The sequence below is a fragment of the Hemiscyllium ocellatum genome, chromosome 50, assembly GCF_020745735.1.
Source record: "Hemiscyllium ocellatum isolate sHemOce1 chromosome 50, sHemOce1.pat.X.cur, whole genome shotgun sequence".
NCBI lineage: Eukaryota > Metazoa > Chordata > Chondrichthyes > Orectolobiformes > Hemiscylliidae > Hemiscyllium > Hemiscyllium ocellatum.
In genome coordinates, this window is record NC_083450.1 from 5,264,850 (window position 1) to 5,290,822 (window position 25,973).

General features: G+C 47.0%; 1 protein-coding gene across 3 annotated transcripts in view; it reads right to left on the minus strand.

Annotated features, from left to right (window-relative positions):
• The window catches only part of bnipl (BCL2 interacting protein like), a 70,739-nt gene extending 45,521 nt beyond the window's left edge, over nt 1–25,218 (minus strand). The window contains exon 1 of one of the 3 annotated variants that reach the window (XM_060820534.1): nt 25,024–25,218. In XM_060820534.1, coding sequence (XP_060676517.1) covers nt 25,024–25,082 — 59 coding nt within the window. In that variant the 5' untranslated portion in view covers nt 25,083–25,218. Of the gene's footprint in view, nt 1–293; nt 457–25,023 lie in introns of those variants that run through there. The other 2 variants (XM_060820538.1, XM_060820536.1) reach the window with 2 other exon arrangements.
• Between the last annotated feature and the right edge of the window lie 755 nt (nt 25,219–25,973).

A 25,973-nucleotide genomic window follows, 5' to 3' on the forward strand; every position in this document is an offset into this window, starting at 1 on the left:
CTTTTGAAAAGTGCCTGAAATTTCAAAACTCAGGGCTATAGACCAAGCGCTGGAAAGCTGGACAAGGGTAGACCTTTTTTGACTGGATAGGCAGAAGGGTCTCTTCTCTCCACTGTTTGACTCTATAGAACACTAGACAGGAACCAACAAATTGGACTAATAAATGCAGCACTATTTAAAATTTACAATATGTTCCTTTATATTTAAAAAAAAACACACCAAGTAACTTGACGCCTTCCATACAATGCCTCACAATTAGAACTGGTCCATCAAAAGCCTATGAGTAAAGTTACCGTGCACTCAGTCGCTCCACCAGGTGTAGTTTTCACGCAGCGCTTACCAAGCTTGGGAATTAAGTTATTGTCTGACCCAACAGAGGACAAAACCGTCCAGGTGTCCCAACTTGCTCCTCTCGAACAGAAAAGGCAGCCTCGCGCTATGCTACAGAACAGACTGTAGGCTGTTTACATCACTGCAGCTCACCTGGGGACCTGGGCATGTACTGAACAGCCACACCTAACAGTCCAGTTCCCCAGGCAACCCGACACACAATTCAGCTTTATCTGCTACTGACTATACAAATTAGAAGGCTCGATACTGCAAATTTTAGATTTGGATTGGATTCCCCTACAGTATGGAAATAGGCCTTTTGGCCCAACAAGTCCACACCGACCCTCCAAAGAGTCACCCACCCAGACCCTATGACTAGTGCACCTAACACTATGAGCAATTTAGCATGGCCAATTCACCCTTACCTGCAAATCTTTGGACTGTGGGAGGAAACCTGAGCACCCCGAGGAAATCCACACAGACACGGGGAGAATGTGCAAACTCCACGCAAACAGTCACCCAAGGCTGGAATTGAACCTGGGTCACTGGCACTGTGAGGCAGCAGTGCTAACTACTTTTTCAGCGTGCTGCCCATCTCTCTCTCTCCCTCTCCCTCCCTCCCCCTCTCTCTGTCTGTCTCTCTCCCCCTCTCTGTCTCTCTCTCTCTCTCTCTCTGTCTCCATCTCTCCCCCCGTCTCCGTCTCTCTCCCCCTCTCTCCGTTTCTCCCCCCCCCCGTCTCCGTCTCTCTTCCCCCCCCCCCCCGTCTCTCCCCCTCCCCTCCGTCTCTCCCCCTCCCCTCCTCCGTCTCTCTCCCCCTCTCCATCTCTCTCCGTCTCCCCCTCTCCCCCCTTCTCCCTCACCCCCTCTCTGTCTCTCTCTGGCATCAGTCATAAGTGCTCACTGAGTAGTGAGATACCACTTCCTCTAGTGTAGGGGACAAGTTAACATAAAACCTTTGAGCAGTGCGGGGAGGGGGTGGGGGCCAGTGTTCAGGGATGATATCAGGAAACATTTCCTCACACAATGGGGAGTGGAAATCGGGAACGTCCCCTTCCATAATGCAAAAGGTTTAGAAGACGAGTCCTATTGGACTCAAAAGTGTCAACTTTGTTTCTCTCTCCACCGATGCTACCTGACTTGCAGAATTTCTCCAGCCCTGCCTGTTTTGACTCCAAAAAGCTGGAATGAAATGGGTTCGATTAAGAGCGGAGATGGATAGTTTTTTTTTGTTGGGTTATGGAACCAAAGTGAGCCGATGGGAGGGTTTTCTTAAATTCATGGTAAGGCCAGCTTTTGTTGGCCGTCCCTAATTACCCAGAGGGCAGATAAGATTCTGGAGTCACGGGGAAACTAGACTCAGGAAGGACACACTGGCACTGGAGCGTGTCCACGGACACTCACACGGATGATCCCTGGAATGGTCGGCCTAACATACGATGAATGGCTGAGGATCCTGTGATTGTACTCATTAGAGTTTAGAAGGTTGAGGGGAGATCTAATAGAAAATAGGACGCTGGGAAGTTGTTTCCATTAGGCGGGGTGACTAGGACCCGTGGGCACAGCCTGAGAATTAGAGGGTCAATTTAGAACAGAAATGAGGAGAAGTTACACAGAGGGTGGTAGGTACCTGGAACGCATTGCCAGCAAAGGGCAGGCTCGGTAGATTCGTTTGGACAGATGCATGAATAGGTGGGGAGCAGAGGGATACAGATGCTTAGGAATTGGGCGACAGGTTTAGACAGTAGATATGGATCAGCTGAGGCTTGGAGGGCCAAAGGGCCTGTTCCTGGGCTGTAAATTTTCTTTGTTCTGTGTTAAGTTTCTTCAGCCGGAGTGGTAGGTGTGTGGAATACATTGCCACGGAGCGCAGTGGAGGCCGGGACGTTAAATGTCTTCCAGGCAGAGATTGACAAATTCTTGACCTCGCAGGGAATTAAGGGCTACGGGGAGAGTGCGGGTAAGTGGATTTGAAATGCCCATCAGCCATGATCGAATGGCAGAGTGGACCCGATGGGCCGAACGGCCTAACTTCCACTCCTATTTCTTATAGGTAAGGACGGCAGTTTCCTTCCCTAAAGGACATTAGTGAACCACATAAGTTTTTCCGACAATTGACAATTGATTCACAGTTGTCATTAGACTTTTAATTCCAAATTCTTTATTAAATTTAATTTCCACCATCTGCCATGGAGAGGGTGTTCAGCATTCCACAAACCAACGTTGAGAACGGGAAGAGGAAGGACAAGGATTGTTTAATAGTGAAGCGAAACCCCAATGTTTTAGAGGATCTGGGAGCAGGTAGGAAGGTGCAGGAGCAAAACACTGCAGAGGTTAAATAGGAGGGTTTTATTTGGATTAAAAGGAACACACCCTGGGGCCTTAAAATAGAATCACTTCTCAACTGGAGTACTGAAGACAGTAAACAGGGTTCCTTCACATCCTTCCAACAATAGGCAGCTGCTTTTGATGTTTGAAAACTGGAGGAGATCACATGTTAATTCACAAAGCGCAACCTTTTACCAACAGTAAACCCAACCAGTTGAGGTGCTGCAAATTTACAAAGCGAAAGGAGCTCACTGTCTCTTTCACAGACCTTTCTCTCCCACTCACTTTAATTTGCAGAGAGTTTACTCATGGGGGGGGCGACCTGTCATGTGCTACCCTGGCCGTTAGAAGCCAAGAAAATGAGGGGGGTTGATGTGCAACCCTCATCATTCTTTGTACTGTGTTTGTGCATCTGCCCACCTTCCCCCAGTGTAAAATCACCTCCTTCGTGACTTCCTGTTTAAGGAGCAGAGTTGTTCCTTTTGCTGCATATTCCCTGTCTTGATCTCAGCCTTGGCTGGGTCACCTCTGATTGAGAAGGGGATGTGTTCAAGTCACAGTCCAACGGCCTGAGCTCAAAGTCAAGGCTACGATCCTGGTGCTGGAGGGAATGCTGTATTGACGAATGATGCCATAATCAGGTAAGACATTGCAGCAAGGTCCCATTGGTCCCCCCCGATCCTCAAAGAACAATAGTAGGGGACGGTTGGTTGGAAGCTGGGACCAGTGGTTTCTTCCTTGTCTTGATCAACATTTACTCCTGAGCCAAGGGAATCAACACCTAATTCTGATTCTTCTTGCTGTCTCAAAATTACTGGTCACAATTCCCACATTATAACAAGTCACACGCACCAACACTAGCACCCTTGACCAGGCTAACGCCCCAGCAGAGGCACTGACACCCTCGCCGCCGATCACCTGCGATGGGCTGGGCACATTGTCCCCATGACTGACACAAGACTGCCTGAGCTGATGCGCTACTCACAGATCCGAAACGGCAGGCAAGCCCCAGGTGGTCAGAGGAAGCACTTCAGGGATATACCTCAAGGCCTCACTGGCAAAGTGTGGCACCCCCACAGACACCTGGGAATCAGTGGCCCCAGGACTATCTGAAGTGGAGGAGCAGCATCTGGGAAGGAGTCGAGCACTTGAGACTGGCTGTCAGGAGAGAAGTCAAAGCTAGGCGAGAGGAGGGTGCTGTCACATCAATGTCCCCTTCCCATGACCACCTTCTGCCCCCAAGTACAACAGAGCCTGTAGTCACTGCATCGGTCCGTACAATCATCTACGATCTCATCCTGAGAGTCATCCTCATCTGCTAATGATGGGATGATTACCACAACGACAAGAGAATCATTTTATTGACCGTAAACCAATCTGGGGCCATCCTGACGTTACAAAAAAAAGGATGTAGGTTTGCTCGCTGAGCTGAAAGGTTCGTTTCCAGACGTTTCGTCACCATACTAAGTTAACATCTTCAGTGACCCTCTGGGCTTCATCTGGAGGCCCACTGAAGATGTTACCTAGTCTGGTGACAAAACGTCTGAAAACGAACCTCCCAGCTCAGCGAGCAAGCCGACATCCGAAACCTCAACCTGAGCTACAAATCTTCTCAGGACTCAATGACAAAAAATACAGTTTATTTTTTGTCCTCTTTTTATCTGCACGTTGGGGAAGTGGCGCTTTACATTGCAAATCTCAATTTTCAATTGTTTAAAAAAATGAAAATGTTGTTTATACCTTCGGTGCTCGGCAAAACATCTGTCAATGTCATAACGTCTTCAATGGTGTATGACTCTTAAAGGCTATGGTGCTTTAGAAATATACATTTTGGGGCAAATGTTCTGAGAAAACAAAATGGAAGGCAGAGAAACGCACCCAACCAGGCGAAGCCAAACCAGAGGTGATCACATCGTAAATATGTTCTGTAATCTGGTGAGCATCTGGTTTGACAAGGTTCAACACGTTTACATTCCTTTCAGTCAGGTAAGCCTGAATATGGGTGTGCTCTGGTCAGATTCCAACAAGCTCAGTTCACCTCCAAGGCAGGGGTCCGCCCTTGGGATCAGACCAGGCTCGAAGGCGAGTAATCATTGCACGTTGTGCAAACACCGTGCTGAGGCGAAGTCTTGAAGGAAGGGCAATTGGGTAACGTGTGAAGGAACACCCTGCTGATTGGGTCAGCTCTCTAACCTCAAAAAACACTCCAGGCTGTCCCTCGAGTTGTCGACAGCCGAGAAACCATCCTCGAGTCGCATGAGACTTTCCTACACTCACCCCTCCCTTCCCCACGACTGCCTTCTGCCCCCAAGTGTAACCGAGCCTGCGGAAGCTGCTTTGGGCTATCCCGAAACGGACCCGCCCAGAGAGTGGAAGAGAGTCAGCCTTGTCTGCAAGGGTCCACCAGCAAATGATGACTTTCTCCATCCCCACGTTCCCCTCTCTCTCTGTCTTTCTCCAACATCCCCCTTCAATGCATCACTCCGATTCATTTTCACCATTCCCTGTGGGAGCAAGTCTGACATTCTCCAGATGTTTCTCCCGAATCCCCAATTGGAGAAATTCACAGGCTGCCTTATATTGTTGGCCCATTATTCTGGTCTCCCTTCTTATGCCAAAGCAGGACTCTTGGTTCTTTATAAACGGAGAGAAGATGATAAAGTCAAGAACGGTATTCAGGTTTGGACATTAAAGTCACACCAGTATAAATACTGCTTTACATGTTACTTATACATAGACTGTGATAGTTAGATTATCTAAGGTCTACTCTGTAACAGACGTTGCTGGAAAAGATCAGCAGGTCTGTCAGCACCTGTGAAGAGAAATCAACGTTAAAGTTCTGGGTCCGGTGAACCTTTTCATCTGCCTTCCTTTAAGCGATCAGTTTTCTTCGCTCATTCACTCCTCCCTTCCAGAACTGTCACCTTCTATCTTTCATAGTCACTGCACCCGAAATGTTGACTTGGAGAAAGGTCACAGGGCCCGAAGTGTTAACTCTGATTGCTCTCCACAAATGCAGCCAACTTTTCCAACAACCTCGGTTTTTAGTTTCTGATTTACAGCATCTGCAGTTCTTTCGGTTTTTATAAGGTCTAATCTATCTGTGTTCAGACCTATGTGCTCATTTGTATCACCGCAACATAGAACCGTCCGCAATGTTGTGCCGAACGTGACACCAAGTTAAACTAAATCCCTCCTGCTTGCCCATGATCCATATCCCTCCTTTCCTAGGGCATATTTATAAGCTTATCTAAAAGCCCCTTAAATGGCCCTATCGTATCTGCCTCCCCACACCCTTGGCAAAGTGTTCCAGGCACCTCTGTGTAAATAAAAACAACCTGCCCTCATCGCCTTTGAACTTTCCCCCTCTCGCCTTAAATGCATGCTCTCCAGTATTAGACATTTCAACTCTGGGGAAAAGATTCTGATCGTCAACCCTATCTATGCCTCTCGTAGTTTTACAGACTTCGATCAAGTCTCCGCTCAGCCTTCAGAGAAAACAACCCGAGTTTGTCTAGCCTCTCTTTATAACTCATACCGTCTAATCCAGATAGATTTACCAAAGTATTATTGCTCTTACCTGCTGTAATCTGTCTTATTCTGTTCTAACTAACTCCATCCACGCGGTGCTATTTATGCCCAGTGAGGAGCAGCATTATGACATCATGGCAAGGTTGCCATGGCAAGGTTCCACTGCAAGTGGAAGCATCCTCCCGACATCAAACCCTTTCATCATTTTACAACAATAGACGATAGGTGCAGGGGTAGGCCATTCTGCCCTTTGAGCCTGCACCACCATTCAATATGATCATGGCTGATCATCCTTAATCAGTATCCTGTTCCTGCCTTATCTCCATAACCCTTGATTCCACTATCTTTGAGACCTCTATCCAACTCTTTCTTAAATGAATCCAGAGACTGGGCCTCCACTGCCCTCTGGGGCAGCGTATTCCACACAGCCACCACTCTCTGGGTGAAGGAGTTTCTCCTCATCACTGTCCTAAATGGTCTACCCCGTATTTTTAAGCTGTGTCCTCTGGTTCGGCACTCACCCATCAGCGGAAACATGTTTCCTGCCTCCAGAGTGTCCAATCCTTTAATAATCTTATATGTCTCAATCAGATCCCCTCTCAGTCTTCTAAACTCAAGGGTATTACAAGCTCAGTCGCTCCAGTCTTTCAGTGTAAGGTAATCCCGCCATTCCAGGAATTGACCCCGTGAACCTATGCTGCACTCCCTCAATAGCCAGAATGTCTTTCCTCAAATTTGGAGACCAGAACTGCACACAATACTCCAGGTCTCACGAGGACACTGTACAGCTGCAGAAGAACCTCTTTGCTTCTATACTCAATCCCTCTTGTTATGAAGGCCAGCATGCTATTAGCCTTCTTCACTACCTGCTGTACCTGCATGCTAACTTTCATTGACTGGTGTATAAGAACACTCAGATCTCTTTGTACTGCCCCTTTACCTAAATTGATTCCATTTAGGTAGTAATCTGCCTTCCTGTTCTTGCCACCAAAGTGGATAACCATACATTTACCCACATTAAACTGCATCTGCCATGCATCTGACCACTCACCTAACCTGTCCAGGTCACCCTGTAATCTCCTAACATCCTCCTCACATTTCACTCTACCATCCAGCTTAGTATCATCAGCAAATTTACTAATGTTATTACTAATACCATCTTCTTTATCATTAATATATATTGTAAAAAGCTGCGGTCCCAGCACTGATCCCTGCGGTACCCCACTGGTCACTGCCTGCCATTCTAAATGGAGCCGTTTATCACTACTCTTTGTTTCCTGTCAGCCAACCAACTTTCAATCCAAAACACCTTTCAATTTCAAAACACCTCGATCAGGTTCGCTTCTTACTCTCCACTTAACAAGAGGAGAGAGCTGTAGCCGAGTCAATCTTTCCTGACAAAACCCTTTGGTTCTGGTATCATTCTCATCTGTTTTTTTTTGCCCTTGGTACACTTGGAGACGTGATCATAGAAGCCAGAATTGCACACTACTGCAGGCTAAGCAAGGTTCGTGCAAAATATTGTTGCCTTTCAGTTGTAGGCTGCTGGAAGTGGGGCGGCACAGTGGCTCAGTGGTTAGCACTGCTGCCTCACGGTGCCAGGGACTAGAGTTCAATTTCTACCTCGGGCGACTGTCTGTGTGCAGTTTGCATATTCTCCGTCCCCTCCACCTCCCTCCCCGCCATGTTTGCATGGGTTTCCTCCAGATGCTTTGGTTTCCTCCCACAGTCCAAAGATGTGCAGGTCAGATGAATTGGCCATGCTAAATGTGTAGATTAGGGTGGATTGGCTGTGCTAAATTGTCCCGTAGTGCTCAGGGATGTCCAGGTTAGGGTGGATTGACCATGGGAAATTGTCCCGTAATGTCCAGGGATGTGCAGGTGAGGGTGGATTGGCAATGCTAAATTATCCTGTCGTGTGCAACAGGGATGTGCAGGTGAGGGTGGATTGGCCATGCTAAATTGTCCCATTGTGTCCAGGGATGTGTAGGCTAGGTGCATTAGTCAGGGGTAAATATAGGGTAGGGGAATGGGTCTGGGTGGGTTACTCTTCAGAGGGTCATTGTGGACTTGTTGGGTCTATTTTCATAGTGTAGGGAATCTAATCTAATCAAAAATGAGTAATATAGAACTATTAAAGATAGAGGCTAACAGGTTGGCAAAGGAGGAGTGATTAAACAAAGAAAACTGATTGTCGAAAGGAAAGCAGATGAAATCGATACGAATATTCTTGCTTATTTACAATTTGCGGAGATCTGTTTTTACCAAAAAAAAATCAATGGTGATTTCCTTAACAGTGGTCAATAAGTCTAAGGGAAAAAAAAAGAACTAACTGTGGAATTTCCTGATACCTCCCAGCTACAGGAAACTAAAAAAAAATCCAATGACTAATATCTTACACAAGCCAAGCCTGATGTTTTTTTCTTGTCAGCAACTGGATGACGTGGTGCAGAATCCACTGGTATAACTTACCCATATCAGAGCAGAGAAGGGGCAAAGGGAATTTTGCTGGGGACTTTGTAATCACAAATTAAAATAAACTCAGTGCAGTGGCTGGAGGGTGTGTAATCAAAGGACATATCGAGACTGGAAGATCTGGGGTCACAAGTGGAAAAGTCTTTGAATAGGACAAATGTTACGTGGCTGTGCAGGACATTGATGAGGCTACTTTTGGAATGCAGCATTCAATTCTGGTCTCCCTGCTATAGGAAAGATGTTATGAAACTTGAAAGGGTGCAGAAAAGGATGTTGCCAGGGTCAGAGGTACAGGGAGAGGCTGAATAGACTGGGGCTGTTTTCTCTGGAGCGTCTGAGGCTGAGGGGTGACCTTATCAAGGTTTATAAAATCATGAGGGGCATGGATAGGGTAAATAGACAAAGTCTTTCCCCCAGGGTAGTGAAATCCAAAACCAGAGGGCAAGGGTTTAAGGTGAGAGGGGAAAGATTTAAAAGAGACTGAAAGGGGCAGTTTTTTCACGCAGAGGGTGGTGAGTGTATGGAATGAGTTGCCAGAGGAAGTGGTGGAGGCTGGTACAATTACCAGGCATCTGAATGGATACATGAATAGGAAGGGTTTGGAAAGATATGGGCCAAGTGCTGGCAAATGGGACTAGATTAATTTAGGATAACTGGTTGGCATGGACTAGGGCTCTGTTTCTGTGCTGTAGGACTCTATGACTCTACAATTTGCAAATAGGCTGCCATTATCTCTCAATCTAAATGTTCAGTACCCGTGCTGCTATTATCTCTCAATCTAAATGTTCAGTGTCCGAGCTGCCATTATCTCTCAATCTAAATGTTCAGTACCCGTGCTGCTATTATCTCTCAATCTAAATGTTCAGTACCCGTGCTGCTATTATCTCTCAATCTAAATGTTCAGTGCCCGTGCTGTCATTATCTCTCAATCTAAATGTTCAGTACCCGTGCTGTCATTATCTCTCAATCTAAATGTTCAGTACCCGTGCGTTTCTCTCTCACATCTCCTGACAAAGGAGCAGCACTCCGAAAGCTTGTGATTTCAAATAAACCTGTTGGAACTATAACCTGGCATGGTGGCTCAGTAGTTAGCATTGCAGCCTCACAGTACCAGGGTTCTATTCCAGCCTCAGGCAACTGTCTGTGTGGAGTTTGCATATTCTCCCCATGTCTACGTGGGTTTCCTCCGGGTGCTCCGGTTTCCTCCCACAATCCAAAGATGTGCCGGGCAGGTGAATTGGCCGTGATAAATTGTCCGTACTGTTAGGTGCATCAGCCAGGAGTAAATATAGGGGAGAGGAATGGGTCTGGGTGGGTTACTCTTCGGAGGGTCGGTGTGGACTTGTTGGGCCGAAGGGCCTGTTTCCATACTGTAGCGAATCTAATCTAATCTAAACCAGGCCCAACCAGGGATGCCAAAAAAGGAATAAAATGACAAAAAAGAAATCAAAAATGTTCCTGGGAGGCTGCAGTTGTCCAGGGCAGTAGATACAGGGGAACACCAACCCTGAAAATTCTCCCCTGAGCCCCACACACCATCCTAATGTATCAGCCATTCCATCAGTGGGGTCAAAATCCTGGAACAGCTTCCCCCCCGCAGCACTGTGGGGGCTTGCCCACACCTGAAGGATGGCAGGAGTACACAAAGTTATGCAGAGTAATTAGAGATAGCCCAGCCAGGGACGTCCAAATCCTGTGGACAAAGATTTCTTTAAAACCTTAGGTCGATAATGGGCGGCATTGTGGTTAGCACTGCTGCCTCACAGCGCCAGAGACCCGGGTTCAATTCCCGTCTCAGGCGACTCTCTGTGTGGAGTTTGCACATTCTCCACGTGTGTCTGCGATGGTTTCCTCCGGGTGCTCCGGTTTCCTCCCACAGTCCAAAAATGTATACGTTTGGTGAATTGGCCGTGCTAAATTGCCCGTGGTGTTAGGTGAAGGGGTAAATGTCAGGGAATGGGTCTGGGTGGGTTGCGCTTCGGAGGGTCGGTGTGGACTTGTTGGGCCGAAGGGCCTGTTTCCACACTGTAGGGAATCTAAATCTAAGATACATACAGATTCAACCTATCAGCATGATGGGGAGGTGCTAGTGTTGGACTGGGGTGGACAAAGTCAGAAGTCACACAACACCACTAATGCACCTAACACTATGGGCAATTTAGCCAATTCACACCCTGACCTGCACATCTTTGGACAGTGGGAGCACCCGGAAGAAACCCACGCAGACACGGGGAGAATGTGCCAACTCCACACAGACAGTCGTCCAAGGCTGGAATCGAACCTGGGACTCTGGTGCTGTGAGGCAGCAGTGCTAACCACCGAGTCACCGTGCCACCCTGTGCTGTATGATTCAGTGACTTCCTCCAGATCAGCTGACTCACGAAACTGGCCAGGAGAACCTCCCAAGGGAGGCAGGTGCTGTCATGGTAACTTCTCTGATGGTCATAAAAACCATCTGGTCCACTAACACTGTTTTAGAGAAGGTAGCTGGTTGGCCTTTCCCAGTCTGGCCTACACGTGACTCCAGACCCACAGCAATGTGATCGTCTCTTAACTCACCTCTGATGCCAGTAGCAAACCATTCAAATGCTGGACCTGCCACTGACACCCATGTCTCGTGAAATAATAAACATCCCCACCTTGTAATTGCTACAAACTGAAGTCCCTTGCTGTCCTTTTCTGGACACACTAAATCCTGTTCTCCCGAAACCAGTCTTGTGCCTCCTGTCCAGCAAACCCTCAGTCTTTAAAATGATCAACCTTGTTTTCAGGTATATGGACAGTCTCCCCCTGTTTCTGTCTGGCTAACACACCCCACTCTCCAACTATCCTTCTTCCATTGGATTTGTGTATCTACATGGAGTAGGCACGAGGTAGTAGGTCGAATCTGAGGAAGCGCTTTGGCGCTGTTGAGGGGGTCAGCTCTGAGGGAGCACTGCACCGTCGGGGATCGGATCGAAAGAAGTGCCGCACCACCAGATGGGTCAGGCTTGAGGGAGTGCAAAACTGTCAGAGGCGCTGCTTTCAGATGAGATAATCAACAATGCATCTGGTCTCTCGGTGACAAAACGTTCTGTGGTTCTTCATGAAGTGTAACTGAGAGTGTTCTTCCTGGTGTCCTGCCAATAATTATCCCCCAACTGGCATCTTTGACCCTCCTGAAGTCAACTTGTCAGGAGATATGTTCAGAGATGCAGGAGCAAATCTCCACAAATGCCCTCTGGACCACATCTGGAGGTTTACACCTCTACTGTGGAGGTTGATCTAGAACCAGAGATTCCCATCAGCCACTGCCAATCCAGGAACAGAGATTCCCATCAGCCACTGCTAATCCAGGAACAGAGTTCCCATCAGCCACTGCCAATCCAGGAACAGAGATCCCATCAGCCACTGCTGATCCAGGAACAGAGATCCCATCAGCCACTGCTGATCCAGGAACAGAGTTCCCATCAGCCACTGCATATCCAGGAACAGAGTTCCCATCAGCCATTTCCTATCCAAGAACAGAGATCCCACCAGCCGCTGCTGATCCAGGAACAGAGATCCCATCAGCCACTGCCTAAAAAAACAAATGATCTGAGCCATTTTTGTTGGATCTGACAGTGCAGAAAACGGGCTGCTACATTTCCTGCCATAGAACAGCAGAGCATCCTTTTAAGAAGTACCTAATTGGCTGAGGAGTGATATGGCAGCTTCTCTGATTGTGAAATTTGTTGGAGAAATGTAAATTTCTAATCCACTGCCAGAGCAATGGGGCGGATTGTCTCAATTCTAACATCTACACAGAGGGAGCACACGACCATTGTACTCGTGGTTCTGTTAATAAGGCCAAAGATTCACTGATACTGCTACAGATTCACTGCCCCTTCTCTGTGCTCCTGGTTCATTGTTCTCAGGGCTGTTATGAAAAACACAGTCATAGAGTTAAAAGTCACACAATACCAGGTTACAGTCCAATAGGTTTATTTGGAAGCACTAACCTTTGGAACGCTGCTCCTTCATCAGGTGGTTGTGGAGTATAGTAAGACACAGAAATTAGAGCAAAAGATTATAGTGTGATGCAACTGAAATTATATATTGCAAAAAACTGGATTGTTTGTTAAGTCTGTCATCTTTTAGAATGACCATGTTGGTTTCAGTTCTAACAGATGAGAGACTTAACAAACAATTCAGGGCTTTTTCAATGTATAATTTCAGTTGCATCACACTATAACCTTGTGCTATAAATTCTGTGTCTTACAATCTTATACTCCAAACCACCTGATGAAGGAGCAGCGCTCCGAAAGCTAGTGTGCTTCCAATTAAACCTGTTGGACTATAACCTGGTATTGTGTGATTTTTAACTTTGTACACCCTATTCCAACACCACCATCTCCAAATCAGTCATAGAGTCATACAGCATGGAAACAGACCCTTCTGTGCAATCAGTCAATGCTGACCATAATTCCAAACTAAAACTAGTCCCACCTGCCTGGCTTGGCCCATATCCCTCCAAACTTTTCCCATTCATAAACTTTTAAATCCAAACGTCTCTTAAGGTTACCTGTACCTGCATCCACCACTTCCTCTGGCATTTCACTGCACACATGAACTGCTCTGTGTAAAACATGTTGCCCCTCATTGTCCTTTTAAAATGTTCTTCTCTGCTAAAATATGCTCCCTAGTTTTGAACTCCCTCCACTCTAGGGAAAAGATCCTTGTTATTCATCTTATCTACACCCCTCATCATTTTATAAACCTCTAAAAAGTCACTCCTCAACCTTCTACACGCCAGTGAAAAATATCCCAGCCTATCCAATCTATTTTTATGTTTCAAATTCCTCCATTCCCATCAATATCCAGGTAAATCTTTTCTGAACCCGCTCCAGTTTAATAATGTCCTTCCTATGACAGGGTGACCAGAACTACACACAGTAGCGTACAACATCAGTTTCAAATGCTTCTATACTCCCAGCAACTTCCACTCTCACACCACCAACCACCACTGACTGACTACACCCTGTACACGCAGGAATCCCAACTGGAATTCAGGATTCTGTTTAAAAAAAAGGGCGGATCCCATTTACCGGGTTCTTGCACAGACAATGGGAGAGGAAACACAATTAATCGTGAGAATGCATGATTCAACGAGCACTCCTGAAGTCAACTTGTCAGGAGACATGTTCAGAGATGCAGGGCAAATCTCCAGAAACTCCCTCTGGACCACATCTGGAGGTTTACACCTCTACTGAGGAGGTTGATCTAGAACCAGAGATTCCATCAGAAACTGCATATCCAGGAACAGAGATCCCACCAGCCACTGCCTATCCAGGACCAGAGATCCATCAGCCACTGCTGATCCAGGACCAGAGTTCCCATCAGCCACTGCCGATCCAGGACCAGAGTTCCCATCAGCCACTGCCGATCCAGGAACAGAGATCCCATTAGCCACTGCTGATCCAGGAACAGAGATCCCATCAGCCACTGCCGATCCAGGAACAGAGATCCCATTAGCCACTGCTGATCCAGAGACAGAGATCCCATCAGCCACTGCCGATCCAGGAACAGAGTTCCCATCAGCCACTGCCGATCCAGAGACAGAGATCCCATAAGCCACTGCTGATCCAGGAACAGAGTTCCCATCAGCCACTGCTGATCCAGGAACAGAGATCCCATCAACCATTGCTGATCCAGGAACAGAGTTCCCATCAGCCACTACTGATCCAGGACCAGAGATCCCATCAACCATTGCTGATCCAGGAACAGAGTTCCCATCAGCCACTACTGATCCAGGAACAGCGATCCCATCAGCCACTGCTGATCCAGACCAGGAACCAAGTATAGGTTCAACAGCTGAAATTGCTGGGAAAGTTCAGCAGGTCTGGCAGCATCTGTGGAGAGAAATCAGAGTAAACATTTCAGGTTGAGTGACCCTTCTTCAGAATTCATTATTGGTTGCACCCTACCCCCTCAACACCCCTTGGTAGCAGGTTTGCACTCTGACAAATGGGTCACTAGACTCGAAACGATAACTGTTTCTCTCTCCACAGATGCAGCCAGGCCTGCTGAGTTTCTCCAGCACTCTCTGTTCTTGTTTCGGATTTCCAACATCTGTAGTTTGTTGTTTTTAATCCATGTCTATCTCGCCCCAACGTTGCAAAACACTACAAGGTGCTTCACAGGAGTGAAACTTGTAAAGGTTCAGAAAGGTTTTCCAAGGATGTTGCTGGGGTTACAGGATATAAGCTATAGGGAGAGGTTGAATAGGCTGGAGCTGTTTTCCCTGGAGTGTGGGAGGCTGAGGGGTGACCTTATAGAGGTTTATAAAAACATGAGGTGCATGGCCAGGGTAAATCGACAAAGTCTCTTCCCTTGGGTGGGGGAGTCCAGAATTAGAGGGCATTGGTTTAGGGTGAGAGGGGAAAGCTATAAAAGAGATCTAGGGGGCAGCTTTTTCACACAGAGGTTGGTACCTGTATGGAATGAGCTGCCAGAGGGAGTGGTGGAGGCTGGTACAATTGCAACATTTGAAAGACATCTGGATTTGGAAGGGTTTGGAGGGGTATGGGCCGGGTGCTGGCAGGTGGGACTAGATTGGGTTGGGATATCTGGTCGACATGGATGAGTTGGACAGAAGGGGTTGTTTCCGTGCTGTACGTCTCTGTGACTCAATGACTTAACCTTTTGACACAAAGTTACACAAAATAAATATGTCAGGACAAGCTTACTGCAAGAGATACATCTTCAAGGGGAGAAGATGATGTAGTGGTAATATCATGGACTTCATAATCTAATGTTCTGGGAACACAGATTCAAAACCCAAAATGACACATGGTGAAATTTGAGTTCAATATATATCACATATTCACGTATAGATACATAATCCTGCTAAAAGGAATCAGTAAATTGCTCTCCCAGTTTTTCCCTATGTCCATCACACCAATGTTTTTAAATCCCTGTCTGTGCCTGTAGGGGAATGTATAAAAGCGAGTACAGTACTTGCATAACCTTTAAAGTTTTGTTACGACTCTGGGGATAATTGGTCGTGTTGTCCACCATGCTGCCCTAGTGAGACACCCTAACGTGAATGTGAAAAGAGATGAGAAAGTTAAAATTGAGACAAAGCCAGACCAAGAGTCAGTGTAAATCAGTGAGTATGGGGAGACAGTGGAGGAATAGGATTTGGGATGTGGGGAAGATTGTGTAAACTCATCAAAAACACAATTGTACAACATGGATACAGACCCTTCAGTCCAACTCTATGCCAACCAAATATCCTAAATCTCATCTCATTTGCCAGCATTTGGTCCATATCCCTCTAAACCCTTCCTATTCATGTCCCCATCCAGATATCTTTTAATGTTATAATTTTGCCAGCCTTCACCACTTCCTCTGGCAGCTCATTCCATACATGCACCACCTTCTGTGTGAAAACGTTGCCCCCTTGGTCGCTTTTGTATCTTTCCCCTCTCACCTTAAACCTATGCCCTCTAGTTTTGAACTCTCCTACCCTGGGAAAAAGACCTTGGCTACTCATCCTATCCATGCCCCTCATGATTAGATAAAGGTCTGTAAGGTCACCCCTCAGCCTCCGACGCTCCAGGGAAAATAGCCTCAGCCTATTCAGGTTCCCCCTATAGATCAAACCCTCCAACCCTGGCAACATCTTTTCTGCACCTTTTCAAGTTTAACAATATCTTTCCTACAGCAGGGAGACCAGAATTGAACGCAGTATTCACAAAAGTGGCCTAACCAACGTCCTGTACATCCGCAACAGACCCTCCCAATTCCTATACTCAATCAATAAAGGAAAGCATACCAAACGCCTTCCTGTCTACCTGTGACTCCACCTTCAAGGTGGAGTTGATGATGAAGGGTAGGAGGCCAGACCAGATGAACACGGAATAGCTGAGATGGGAGATAACAGAAGCACAGACTAGAATTTCAACAGTATTTTGGGACGGGGGTAAGACGCGGACAGGCAACATTACAGACACATGTACAATCTTCCTGAATGCCTCACTCCAATGGCTACATACTTGCTGAATGAGGATGCTTGAGAAAGGAACACTTTCTCATATCAGACTCTTGCTACAATTAGAATCAGAGTTATCCAGCACGGAAACAAACCCTTCGGCCCAACCAGTGCATGCCGACCATAATCCCCAAACTAAACTAGTCCCACCAGCCTGCTCTTGATCCATATCCCTCCAAACCCTTTCCTATTCATGTATTTATCCAAATGTCTTTTAAACATGCACTCTCATCCAACACTTGCTCTGCAAGCTCATTCCACACACAAACCACTCCCTGTGTTTAAAAAAAAAAGTTGCCCCTCATGTCTTTTATAAATCATTTTCCTCTCACCTTAAAAAACACGCCTCCTAGTCTTGGAATCCCCCGCCCTAGGGGAAAAGACACCCGCGATTCAGCTTCTCTAAATCTCTCATTATTTTATAAACCTCCTACGCTCCAGTGAAAAAGGTCCCCGCCTCCCCTTATAAGTTAAAAACACTGTTCCCTCCCAGCAACATCCTGGTAAATCTCTTGTGATTATGAATCTCGCATACACAGCTTTGATGAGACCCCATCTGGTACTCCCTCAGCGTTGGACCCTCCAACCCTTTGAAGACAGGATAGGTGCAGGGAGAGATGTTCCCAGTGCTGGGGGTTGGGGGGAAGGAGTCTATAACCAGACGGTCAAAGTTGAAGGATACAAAGGTAGGACTGAGATGGGGAGAAATGTCTTCACCTGGACAGTATTCGCTACATCCGAACGCAGCCGAGACCAAATCATTGCATTATTTCAGGAAGGACTTGGATTCAGCAGGTGGGATTAAGGGATTGAAGGATATGGGAGACAAGCAGGAACAGGCTACTAAGTTGAATGTTTAGCCATGATCATAGTGAATGCTGAAGCAGATTTAAAGGCATGCGTGACCTACACTTGCTCCAATTTTATACGTTTCTATATACCCTGGTCACTAGCATCATAAACAATCCAAACGTCTGCTAGAGAGAAATAAATAGTTAGAAGATGGTTAAAAGGAGCAGTTGGAGCCATTAAAGAACAAAATTGAAAACTATCGCAGAGTCAAAGACTGTGGCTGAGTTGTTAAATGATCAATTTTCAACTGTTTTCACTACTCAAGTCATGGTTGAGAGATTGAATGGGCACAAAGATTAAAATGAAAACTTGTAGAAAGGTTAAAATCGCTACAGTGTAGAAGCAGGCCATTCGGCCCATCAAGTGCACATCGACCCTCCGAAGTCATCCCACTCAGATCCACTCCCCCTCCCCTATCCCTCCCAGTAACCCTGCATTTCCCACGGCTAAGCCATCTAGCCTGCACATCCCTGAGCAATTTAACGTGGCCGAATAAACCCTAACCTGCACATCTTTGAACTGTGGGTGGATTGCACGGAGGAAACCCAGGCGCAGACACAGTGGGAGAATGCACAAACTCCACACAGATGGGTGCCTGAGAGTGGAATCAAACCAGGCGTTGAAAGGCAGCGATGCTAACCACTGAGGCACCGTGCCACTCCTGAAGGTGACCAAGAACCAGTGAGATGCATCTGAGGTGTCCGAAGAATTCAAATTGTACAGAGAGCGTCTGCAATATTCAAATCCTCCTCGGAGCAGCAGTCGTGCCTCAGGACTGGAGAACTGCACATGTACACCCACGATCAAAACAACAAATAATGTAAGGAAAAATGCAGCAACGGGGCCAGTCGGCTTAACTTCATGATGGGAAAACTGGGAGAAAGGGTATCCCAGGACATAATTTCCTCAGACAAAATGTGGAATCTGGAACTCCCTCCCTAACAGCAGTGTGGACCATCACTGCAGCTCAGCATCACCTCCCCCAGGGTAGTGAGGGACAGGGAGCAGTGTGGACCATCACAGCAGCTCAGCATCACCTCCCCAGGGTAGTGAGGGACAGGGAGCAGTGTGGACCATCACTGCAGCTCAGCATCACCTCCCCCAGGACAGTGAGGGACAGGGAGCAGTGTGGACCATCACTGCAGCTCAGCATCACCTCCTCCAGGGCAGTGAGGGACAGGGAGCAGTGTGGACCATCACTGCAGCTCAGCATCACCTCCCCCAGGACAGTGAGGGACAGGGAGCAGTGTGGACCATCACTGCAGCTCAGCATCACCTCCCCCAGGACAGTGAGGGACAGGGAGCAGTGTGGACCATCACTGCAGCTCAGCATCACCTCCCCCAGGGCAGTGAGGGACAGGGAGCAGTGTGGACCATCACTGCAGCTCAGCATCACCTCCCCCAGGGCAGTGAGGGACAGGGAGCAGTGTGGACCATCACTGCAGCTCAGCATCACCTCCTCCAGGACACAGCCAGTGACATCCACAATCCTTCAATACTTAGGAGAAAATTGAGCAAAGCCAGTTGGATCTCTTAAAGGCAAAATTTGTTTCACCGAACTGGATTGTGTTTCTTCTTTGATGAGGCAACAGAGTGCGTTGGTGTATATATGGACTTCCAAATTGCTGCTGGTAAAGCAACACACATTAGGCTGATCTACCAAATGTCACCGTAGGAAGCAAGAGTGCTGGTGAATGGTTGATTTTTACACCAGAAGGGGGTGGGAACCGACAGAGGATTGTATCCTGACCAATCCCTTTTATCCTCATTGGATGGCAAGGCCAGAATTGACCACATTATCCCGCTCAGACAATTGGTTTGCAGATGCAGCAGGTAATTACGAAGGGAAGTGGAATATTGTCCTTCGTCGCTAGAGAGAAGGAGTTTAAAAACAGGGAGGTTATACTGCAGCTGTACAGGGTGATGGTGAGGCCACATCTGGGAGTACTGTGTACAGTTTTCTTCAGAGAGGACCCACTGGCATTGGAGGGGGGGGGGGGGGGCACAGAGGAGATTCACTCAGAGTTGAGGGGTTCGGCTTATGAGGAGAGATTGAGTAAGCTGGGACTGACTAGAATTTAGGTGAATGTGGGGGCATCTTATAAAATGGTGAAGGGCCTGGATAAGTATCGAAGCAGGGAGGTTGTTCCCGCTGGAGGGTGAAACTAGAACGAGGGGGGGCGTACCCTCAAAATAAGGGGGGGGGGGGAAAGCAGATTTAGGGCTGAGCTGAGGAGGAACCTCTTCACCCAGAGGGTTGGGAATCCCCGCCCAGTTGAGGCTACCTCATTGAATGGTTTGAAGGCTTTTTTGAATAATAAAGTAATTTTGGTGAGCTGGGTTCATAAAAAGGTCAGCCCTGATCTTATTGGATGATGGTGCAGGCTCAATGGGCCGAATGGCCTACTCTTGCTGCTGCTCCTTACATTTTTATTGTAGAGGGAGGTTCAGACTCAACCACATTGATGTGGGTCTGAGATCATATATAGGCCAGACTGAGTAAGGACAGTAGATTCCTTCCCCGAGGGATATTAGTAAACAAGATATGGTTTTATAATAATCAATGATCATTTTCTCAGTCACTGAGATTTGCTTTCAATTCCAGGTCTATTAAAAGAATCCCAGAATCCTTACAGTGTGGAAACGGGCCATTTGGCCCAACAAGTCCACACCAACCCTCCGAAGAGTATCCCACCCTGGCCCATTCCCCTAGATTTCTCCTGACTAATGCACCTAACCTACACATTCCTGGACACTACGGGACAATTTAGCATGGCCAACCCACCCTAACCTGCACATCCCTGGGCACTACGGGACAATATAGCATGGCCAAATCTTAACCAGAACATCTTTGAACTGTGGGAGGAAACCCACACAGACACAGGGAGAATGTGCAAGGTCCACACAGATAGTCGCCCGAGGCTGGAATCGAACCCAGCTCCCTGGCACCGTGAGGCAGCGGTGCTAACCGCTGAGCCACCGTGCCACCCATGAAGTTAAGTTCAACCAGCTGCCATTTGAATCCTTGAGCCCAAAGTCTATTGACATTCCTTCAACACCAATGATTCCCATCTTGACGCATGTTCATGTCCTAGACCTGAACGTGATCGGCACAATCACAGAGTTTGTGGTCAGTAATGAAATTTTAAGTATGCATAATATGAGGATAGCAATAAGACTTCAAGAGGAAATGGTGGAGTGATATAAAGTAAGAGATTTTAAAACTTTGCTAGATGCCTAGCTAGGTCAGCTTTTATAACCAAGCCAATTCTAAAGGGGATTATATATGCACCAAGTGGTTGAAGGTATCAAGACAAGATGAGAAAGCAGCTAATAAAACATTTGGAACCCAGGGCTTCATAAATAAAATCAACTAGAATATTACATCCAGCTCTGGGCACTGCACTTTCAGACTTATGAAGGCGTTAGATGAGGGTGAAGGGTGAAGAACATCATACAGCACGGAAACAGACCCTTCGATGCAGCCAGACCATAATTCCAAACCGAACTCGTCCCACCTGCCTAATCTTGGCCCGTATAGAGTCACAGAGATGTACAGCATGGAAACAGACTCTTCGGTCCAACCTGTCCACGCCGACCACATATCCCAACCCAATCTGGTCCCGCCTGCCAGCATCTGGCTCATATCCCTCCAAACCCTTCCTATTCATATACTCATCCAGATGCCTTTTAAATGTTGTCATGGTACCAGCCTCCACCACTTCCTCTGGCAGCACATTCCATACACGCATCACCCTCTGTGTGAAAAAAGTTCCCCCACAGATCTCTTTTGTATCTTTTCCCCTCTCACCCTAAACCTATGCCCCTCTAGTTCTGGACTTCCCCATCCCATGGAAAAGATCTTGTCTATTTACCCTATCCATGCCCCTCATGATTGTATAAACCTCTATAAGGTCACCCCTGCAGATGCTGGAGATCAGAGTCAGGAGTGTAGTGCTGGAAAAGCACAGCTGGTCAGGCAGCATTCGAGGAGCAGGAGAATCGACATTTCGGGCATAAGCCCTTTATCCTCTCCCTATAGCTCAAATCCTCCAACCCTGGCAACATCCTTGTAAATCTTTTCCGAACCCTTTCAAGTTTCACAACATCCTTCCGATAGGAATGAGACCAGAATTGCAATATTCCAACAGTAGCCTAACTAATGTCCTGTACAGCCGCAACATGACCTCCCAACTCCTGTACTCAATACTCTGACCAATAAAAGAAAGCATACCAAAAGCCTTCTTCACTATCTTATCTACCTGTGACTTCATTTTCAAGGAGCTATGAACTTGCACTCCAAAGTCTCTTTGTTCAGCAACACTCCCTAGGACCTTACCATTAAGTGTATAAGTCCTACTAAGATTTGCTTTCCCAAAAGGCAGCACCTCGCATTTATCTGAATTAAACTCTATCTGCCACTTCTCAGCCCATTGGCCCATCTAGTCAAGACCCTGTTGTAATCTGAGGAACCCTCTTTGCTGTCCACTAACCTTGCTAATCAGTCTCCCATGGAGAACTTTGTCGAAAGTCTTACTGAAGTCTATATAGATCACATCTACTGCTCTGCCCTCATCAATCCTCTTTATTATTTCTTCAAAAAACTCAATCGAATTTGTGAGACATGATTTCCCATGCACAAAGCCATGTTGACTATCCCTAATCAGTCCTTGCCTTTCCAAATACACGTACATCCTGTCCCTCAGGATTCCCTCCAGCAACTTGCCCACCACCGAGGTCAGGCTCATTGGTCTATAGTTCCCTGGCTTGTCTTTACCGCCCTTCTTAAAACAGTGGCACCACATTTGCCAACCTCCAGTCTTCCCACGTTTGCCAACCTCCAGTCTTCTGGCACCTCACCTGTGACTATCGATGATACAAATATCTCAGCAAGAGGCCCAACAATCACTTCCCTAGCTTCCCACAGAGTTCTAGGGTACACCTGATCAGGTCCTGGGGATTTATCCACCTTTATGCATTTCAAGACATCCAGCACTTCCTCCTCTGCAATCTGGACATTTTGCAAGATGTCACCATCTATTTCTCTACAGTCTATATCTTCCATATCCTTTTCCACAGTAAATACTGATACAAAATACTCATTTAGTATCCCCCCCTCCCCATTTTCTGCGGCTCCACACAAAGGCCACCTTGCTGATCTTTGAGGGGTCCTATTCTCTCCCTAGTTATCCTTTTGTTCTTAATGTATTTGTAAAAACCGTTTGGATTCTCCTTAATTCTATTTGCCAAAGCTATCTCATGTCCCTTATTTAAATGCTTTTTTATACTGTGTAACTGTACCCACAACCATGACTTTCTCTGGACATTCATTCCACAACCACTTGGTGTAAAATAAAAAATGCTTTTTATAAAAATCTTTTTTCCTCTCATCTTAAAAAATGCCCTCAAGTCTGATGCCCCCCCCCCCCCAACCCAAGGGAAAAGATACCTACCGTTCTACCTTATGTTTACCTCTCATAATTTTATAAATCTCGATAAGGTCACCCCTCAACACCCCCGCCCCCCCCCCCACGCTACCATGAAAGAAAGTCCCCGCCTATCCAGCCTCTCCCTATAACTCAAACCCTCCTTTCCCAGCAACGTCCTAGTAAATCTTTTCTGAACCCTCTCCAGCTTAATAATATCCTTCCTATTGACAGGTATATGGATAGACTGGAGTTGGTGAGACTGTAGAGGAGGGGGTTGATACGAGATTTGATACTGTGGGATGAATGTGGACAGAGTGCAGAGCGAGAAGCAATTCCCCAGTGGGTGGAAGAACCAAGAACGAGAGGAGACCGCTTTCAGGTCATCAACAGAAGAAGCAAAGCCGAGACCCAGGAAGGTTTGTTACGCAGTGAGTGGTTAGAATCTGGAGATTTACCGGTGGTCGAAGCCGGTTCAGCCAAAACTTTCAGAAGAAAGTTGGACAATGAACCAAGGGAAGAAAAATGGTAGGCCCCTGGGGAAAAAGTAAGGGGAGGTTCTCAGAGAGAGCTAGCACAGCCATTCAGGCTGAGTGGCCTACTCCTGAACATAAGCAGCCTCTAGATAGGACTAATTTTCAGAAATCTGCCTACTCTCATCCACCTGTGAGTGGCTCCGTGGTTAGCACTGATGCCTCACAGCACCAGGGTCCCAGGTTCATTTCCAGCCTTGGGTGACTGTCCGTGTGGAGTTTGCATGTTCTCCCCGTGTCTGCTTGGGTACCCTCTGGGTTGTGCAAGATGTGCAGGTTAGGGTGAATTGGCCGTGCTAAATTGTCCCATCGTGTTAGGTGCGTTAGTCAGAGGGAAATGGGTCTGCGTGGGTTACTCTCCGGAGAGTCGGTGTGCACTTGTTGGGCCGAAGGGCCTGTTTCCACACTACAGGGAATCTAATCACTAAATGGCATAACCTCTCAGGGTAAGGCGAGAGGGAAAACTGATGATCGACCCTTTCACGAAAGAAATAGGAGCCATTCAGCATCTCGAGTCTGCTCCAGCTCTGTCGCTTTTCCCCCCTTCTTCCCCCCATCCCCAACTCTCGATTCCCCTCCCTGTCAATCTGAGACCTGTCTTTTTCAGCCTCCCCTGCACTGGGTTGAGGGGAGAGAATTCCACAGACTCTCAACTGCCCCTCAGAGAGAAGAAGAAATTCCTCCTCACTCCCACTGTCCGCCAGTGCTAGCACTAAAGAGGAACCACCCCATCTCTCAGGTGGTCTGAGACACTGTCAAGTGGGGTGGGGAGGGGGGTAAATCATCCCACAGCTACTATTTTGCTGAAATCCATTGTCCCCTCTCCCCAGAATCCTGGGTCAATATTTATATTGCATACCATTACCATTTTTTAAGGAAAGCATCTGTTCCTTAACCATGTGCTTGTAAAATCCACGAGCTGTCCATCCTATCTCCCAGGCAACTTCTCAAATAAAAAGTCTTCTCTTCACAGATGCTATCTGACCTGCTGTGATCTCCAGCATTTTTTTTCTCTCTTAGTTGTTTTCAGTTCCAGAATAAGTAGCTACCTAAATTATTTGCCAACCTGAGGTAGGGGGAAGGTGTGAGCAGAAACCCAGTCATGATCTGTTCCATCAAACTGACAGAAAGGGGGTCAAAAACGAGGAGGAATTTCTCCTCAGAGGTTCAGCTGAGAGGTTGAGATCAAAAGATACACAACAGTGCAGGACATCCAGTCAGCAAGGACATTATGGGGAAATAAATCATAGCGCCAGATATCTTTGACATTAAAAAATCAATAATGTGTTTTGCAATGGCACATGACAATGTTTTTACAAGAAAATTTGCTTCTTCTTTAATCTTGTGTAAGTTTGAATCGACACATGGAAAGTTAAAAGTCGATAGCGGCGCAACTTAATGATTAACACGGGGAGAGCTAGGGGTGGTGATCTGGGAATGGGGGGGGTAAACAAGACCCCTCCTACAGCCCGACCTGGAGTTTCAAAGTTATAATATAAATGAAAAGAGGAGCCCCTCTTTCTCCTTATCACTCACCTGCCATCCTGCTCCTCTTGGTCAGCTTTCTCGCCAGTGTTGTTGTCCTGTGAACTCATGTATTCCCCCAAAACTTTTCCAGCTTCCTTGGGGGAAGGATGTTCAGGAAAAGTTGCAAACTTTTTCTCTTTACCCCCACTCGTCCTTAGATTGCCTTCTCTCTCTCTTTCTCTCTCCCTATGGTTTTTTTAATCTCTCTCCACCTCTTCCTCTTCCCCTTCCCCTCCCACCCCCGGTGACGAGAGAGCAGTATGTGAAATCAAGCTGTTGGCAACATCCTTTTTTCTCTTTTCAATTGACCAACGCGTCTGGCGATAGAGAGGGAGGGAGACTGACAGACAGACAGCAGCTGTGGCTGGGTCCTAGTGCCGCCTAGAGTTCCACAACAGATTCAGACAGCTCTCAAATTCACCTAATTAGTGTCATACAGCAAGGCCGTCAGTCTATGCCGACCATAATCCCAAATTAAACTTGTCCTACCTGCCCTGCCCCACCCCACGTCCTATCCATGTACTCATCCCAATGCCCCTCATGAGTTGTTAACTGTGCTGGAGTCCACCACTCCCTCAGGAAGTCCATTCCACACCTTCTGTGTAAAAAAAACTAGCCTCCCTCATACCCTTTCAAAATCTTTATCCTCACATCTTAAAAATGTGACCTCTAGTCTTGAAATCCTCCCATCCTAGGAAAAAGACAACTTCATTCTGAAATTGAAATGATTGGCCTCAATGATTGTGGTAAGAACACTTTGGTGTCACATATGCCCCGGGGGTGTCATACTGGTATTTGTCATGCTGAATACCAGATAGAGTCCCTACAGTGTGAAATCAGGCCATTTGGCCCATTGAGTCCACACCTGAACATTCAGAAAGCATTCCATCCCACCCAATCCCTGTATTTCCCTAGCCTGCACATCCCTGGACACTATATGGACAATCCACCCTAACCTG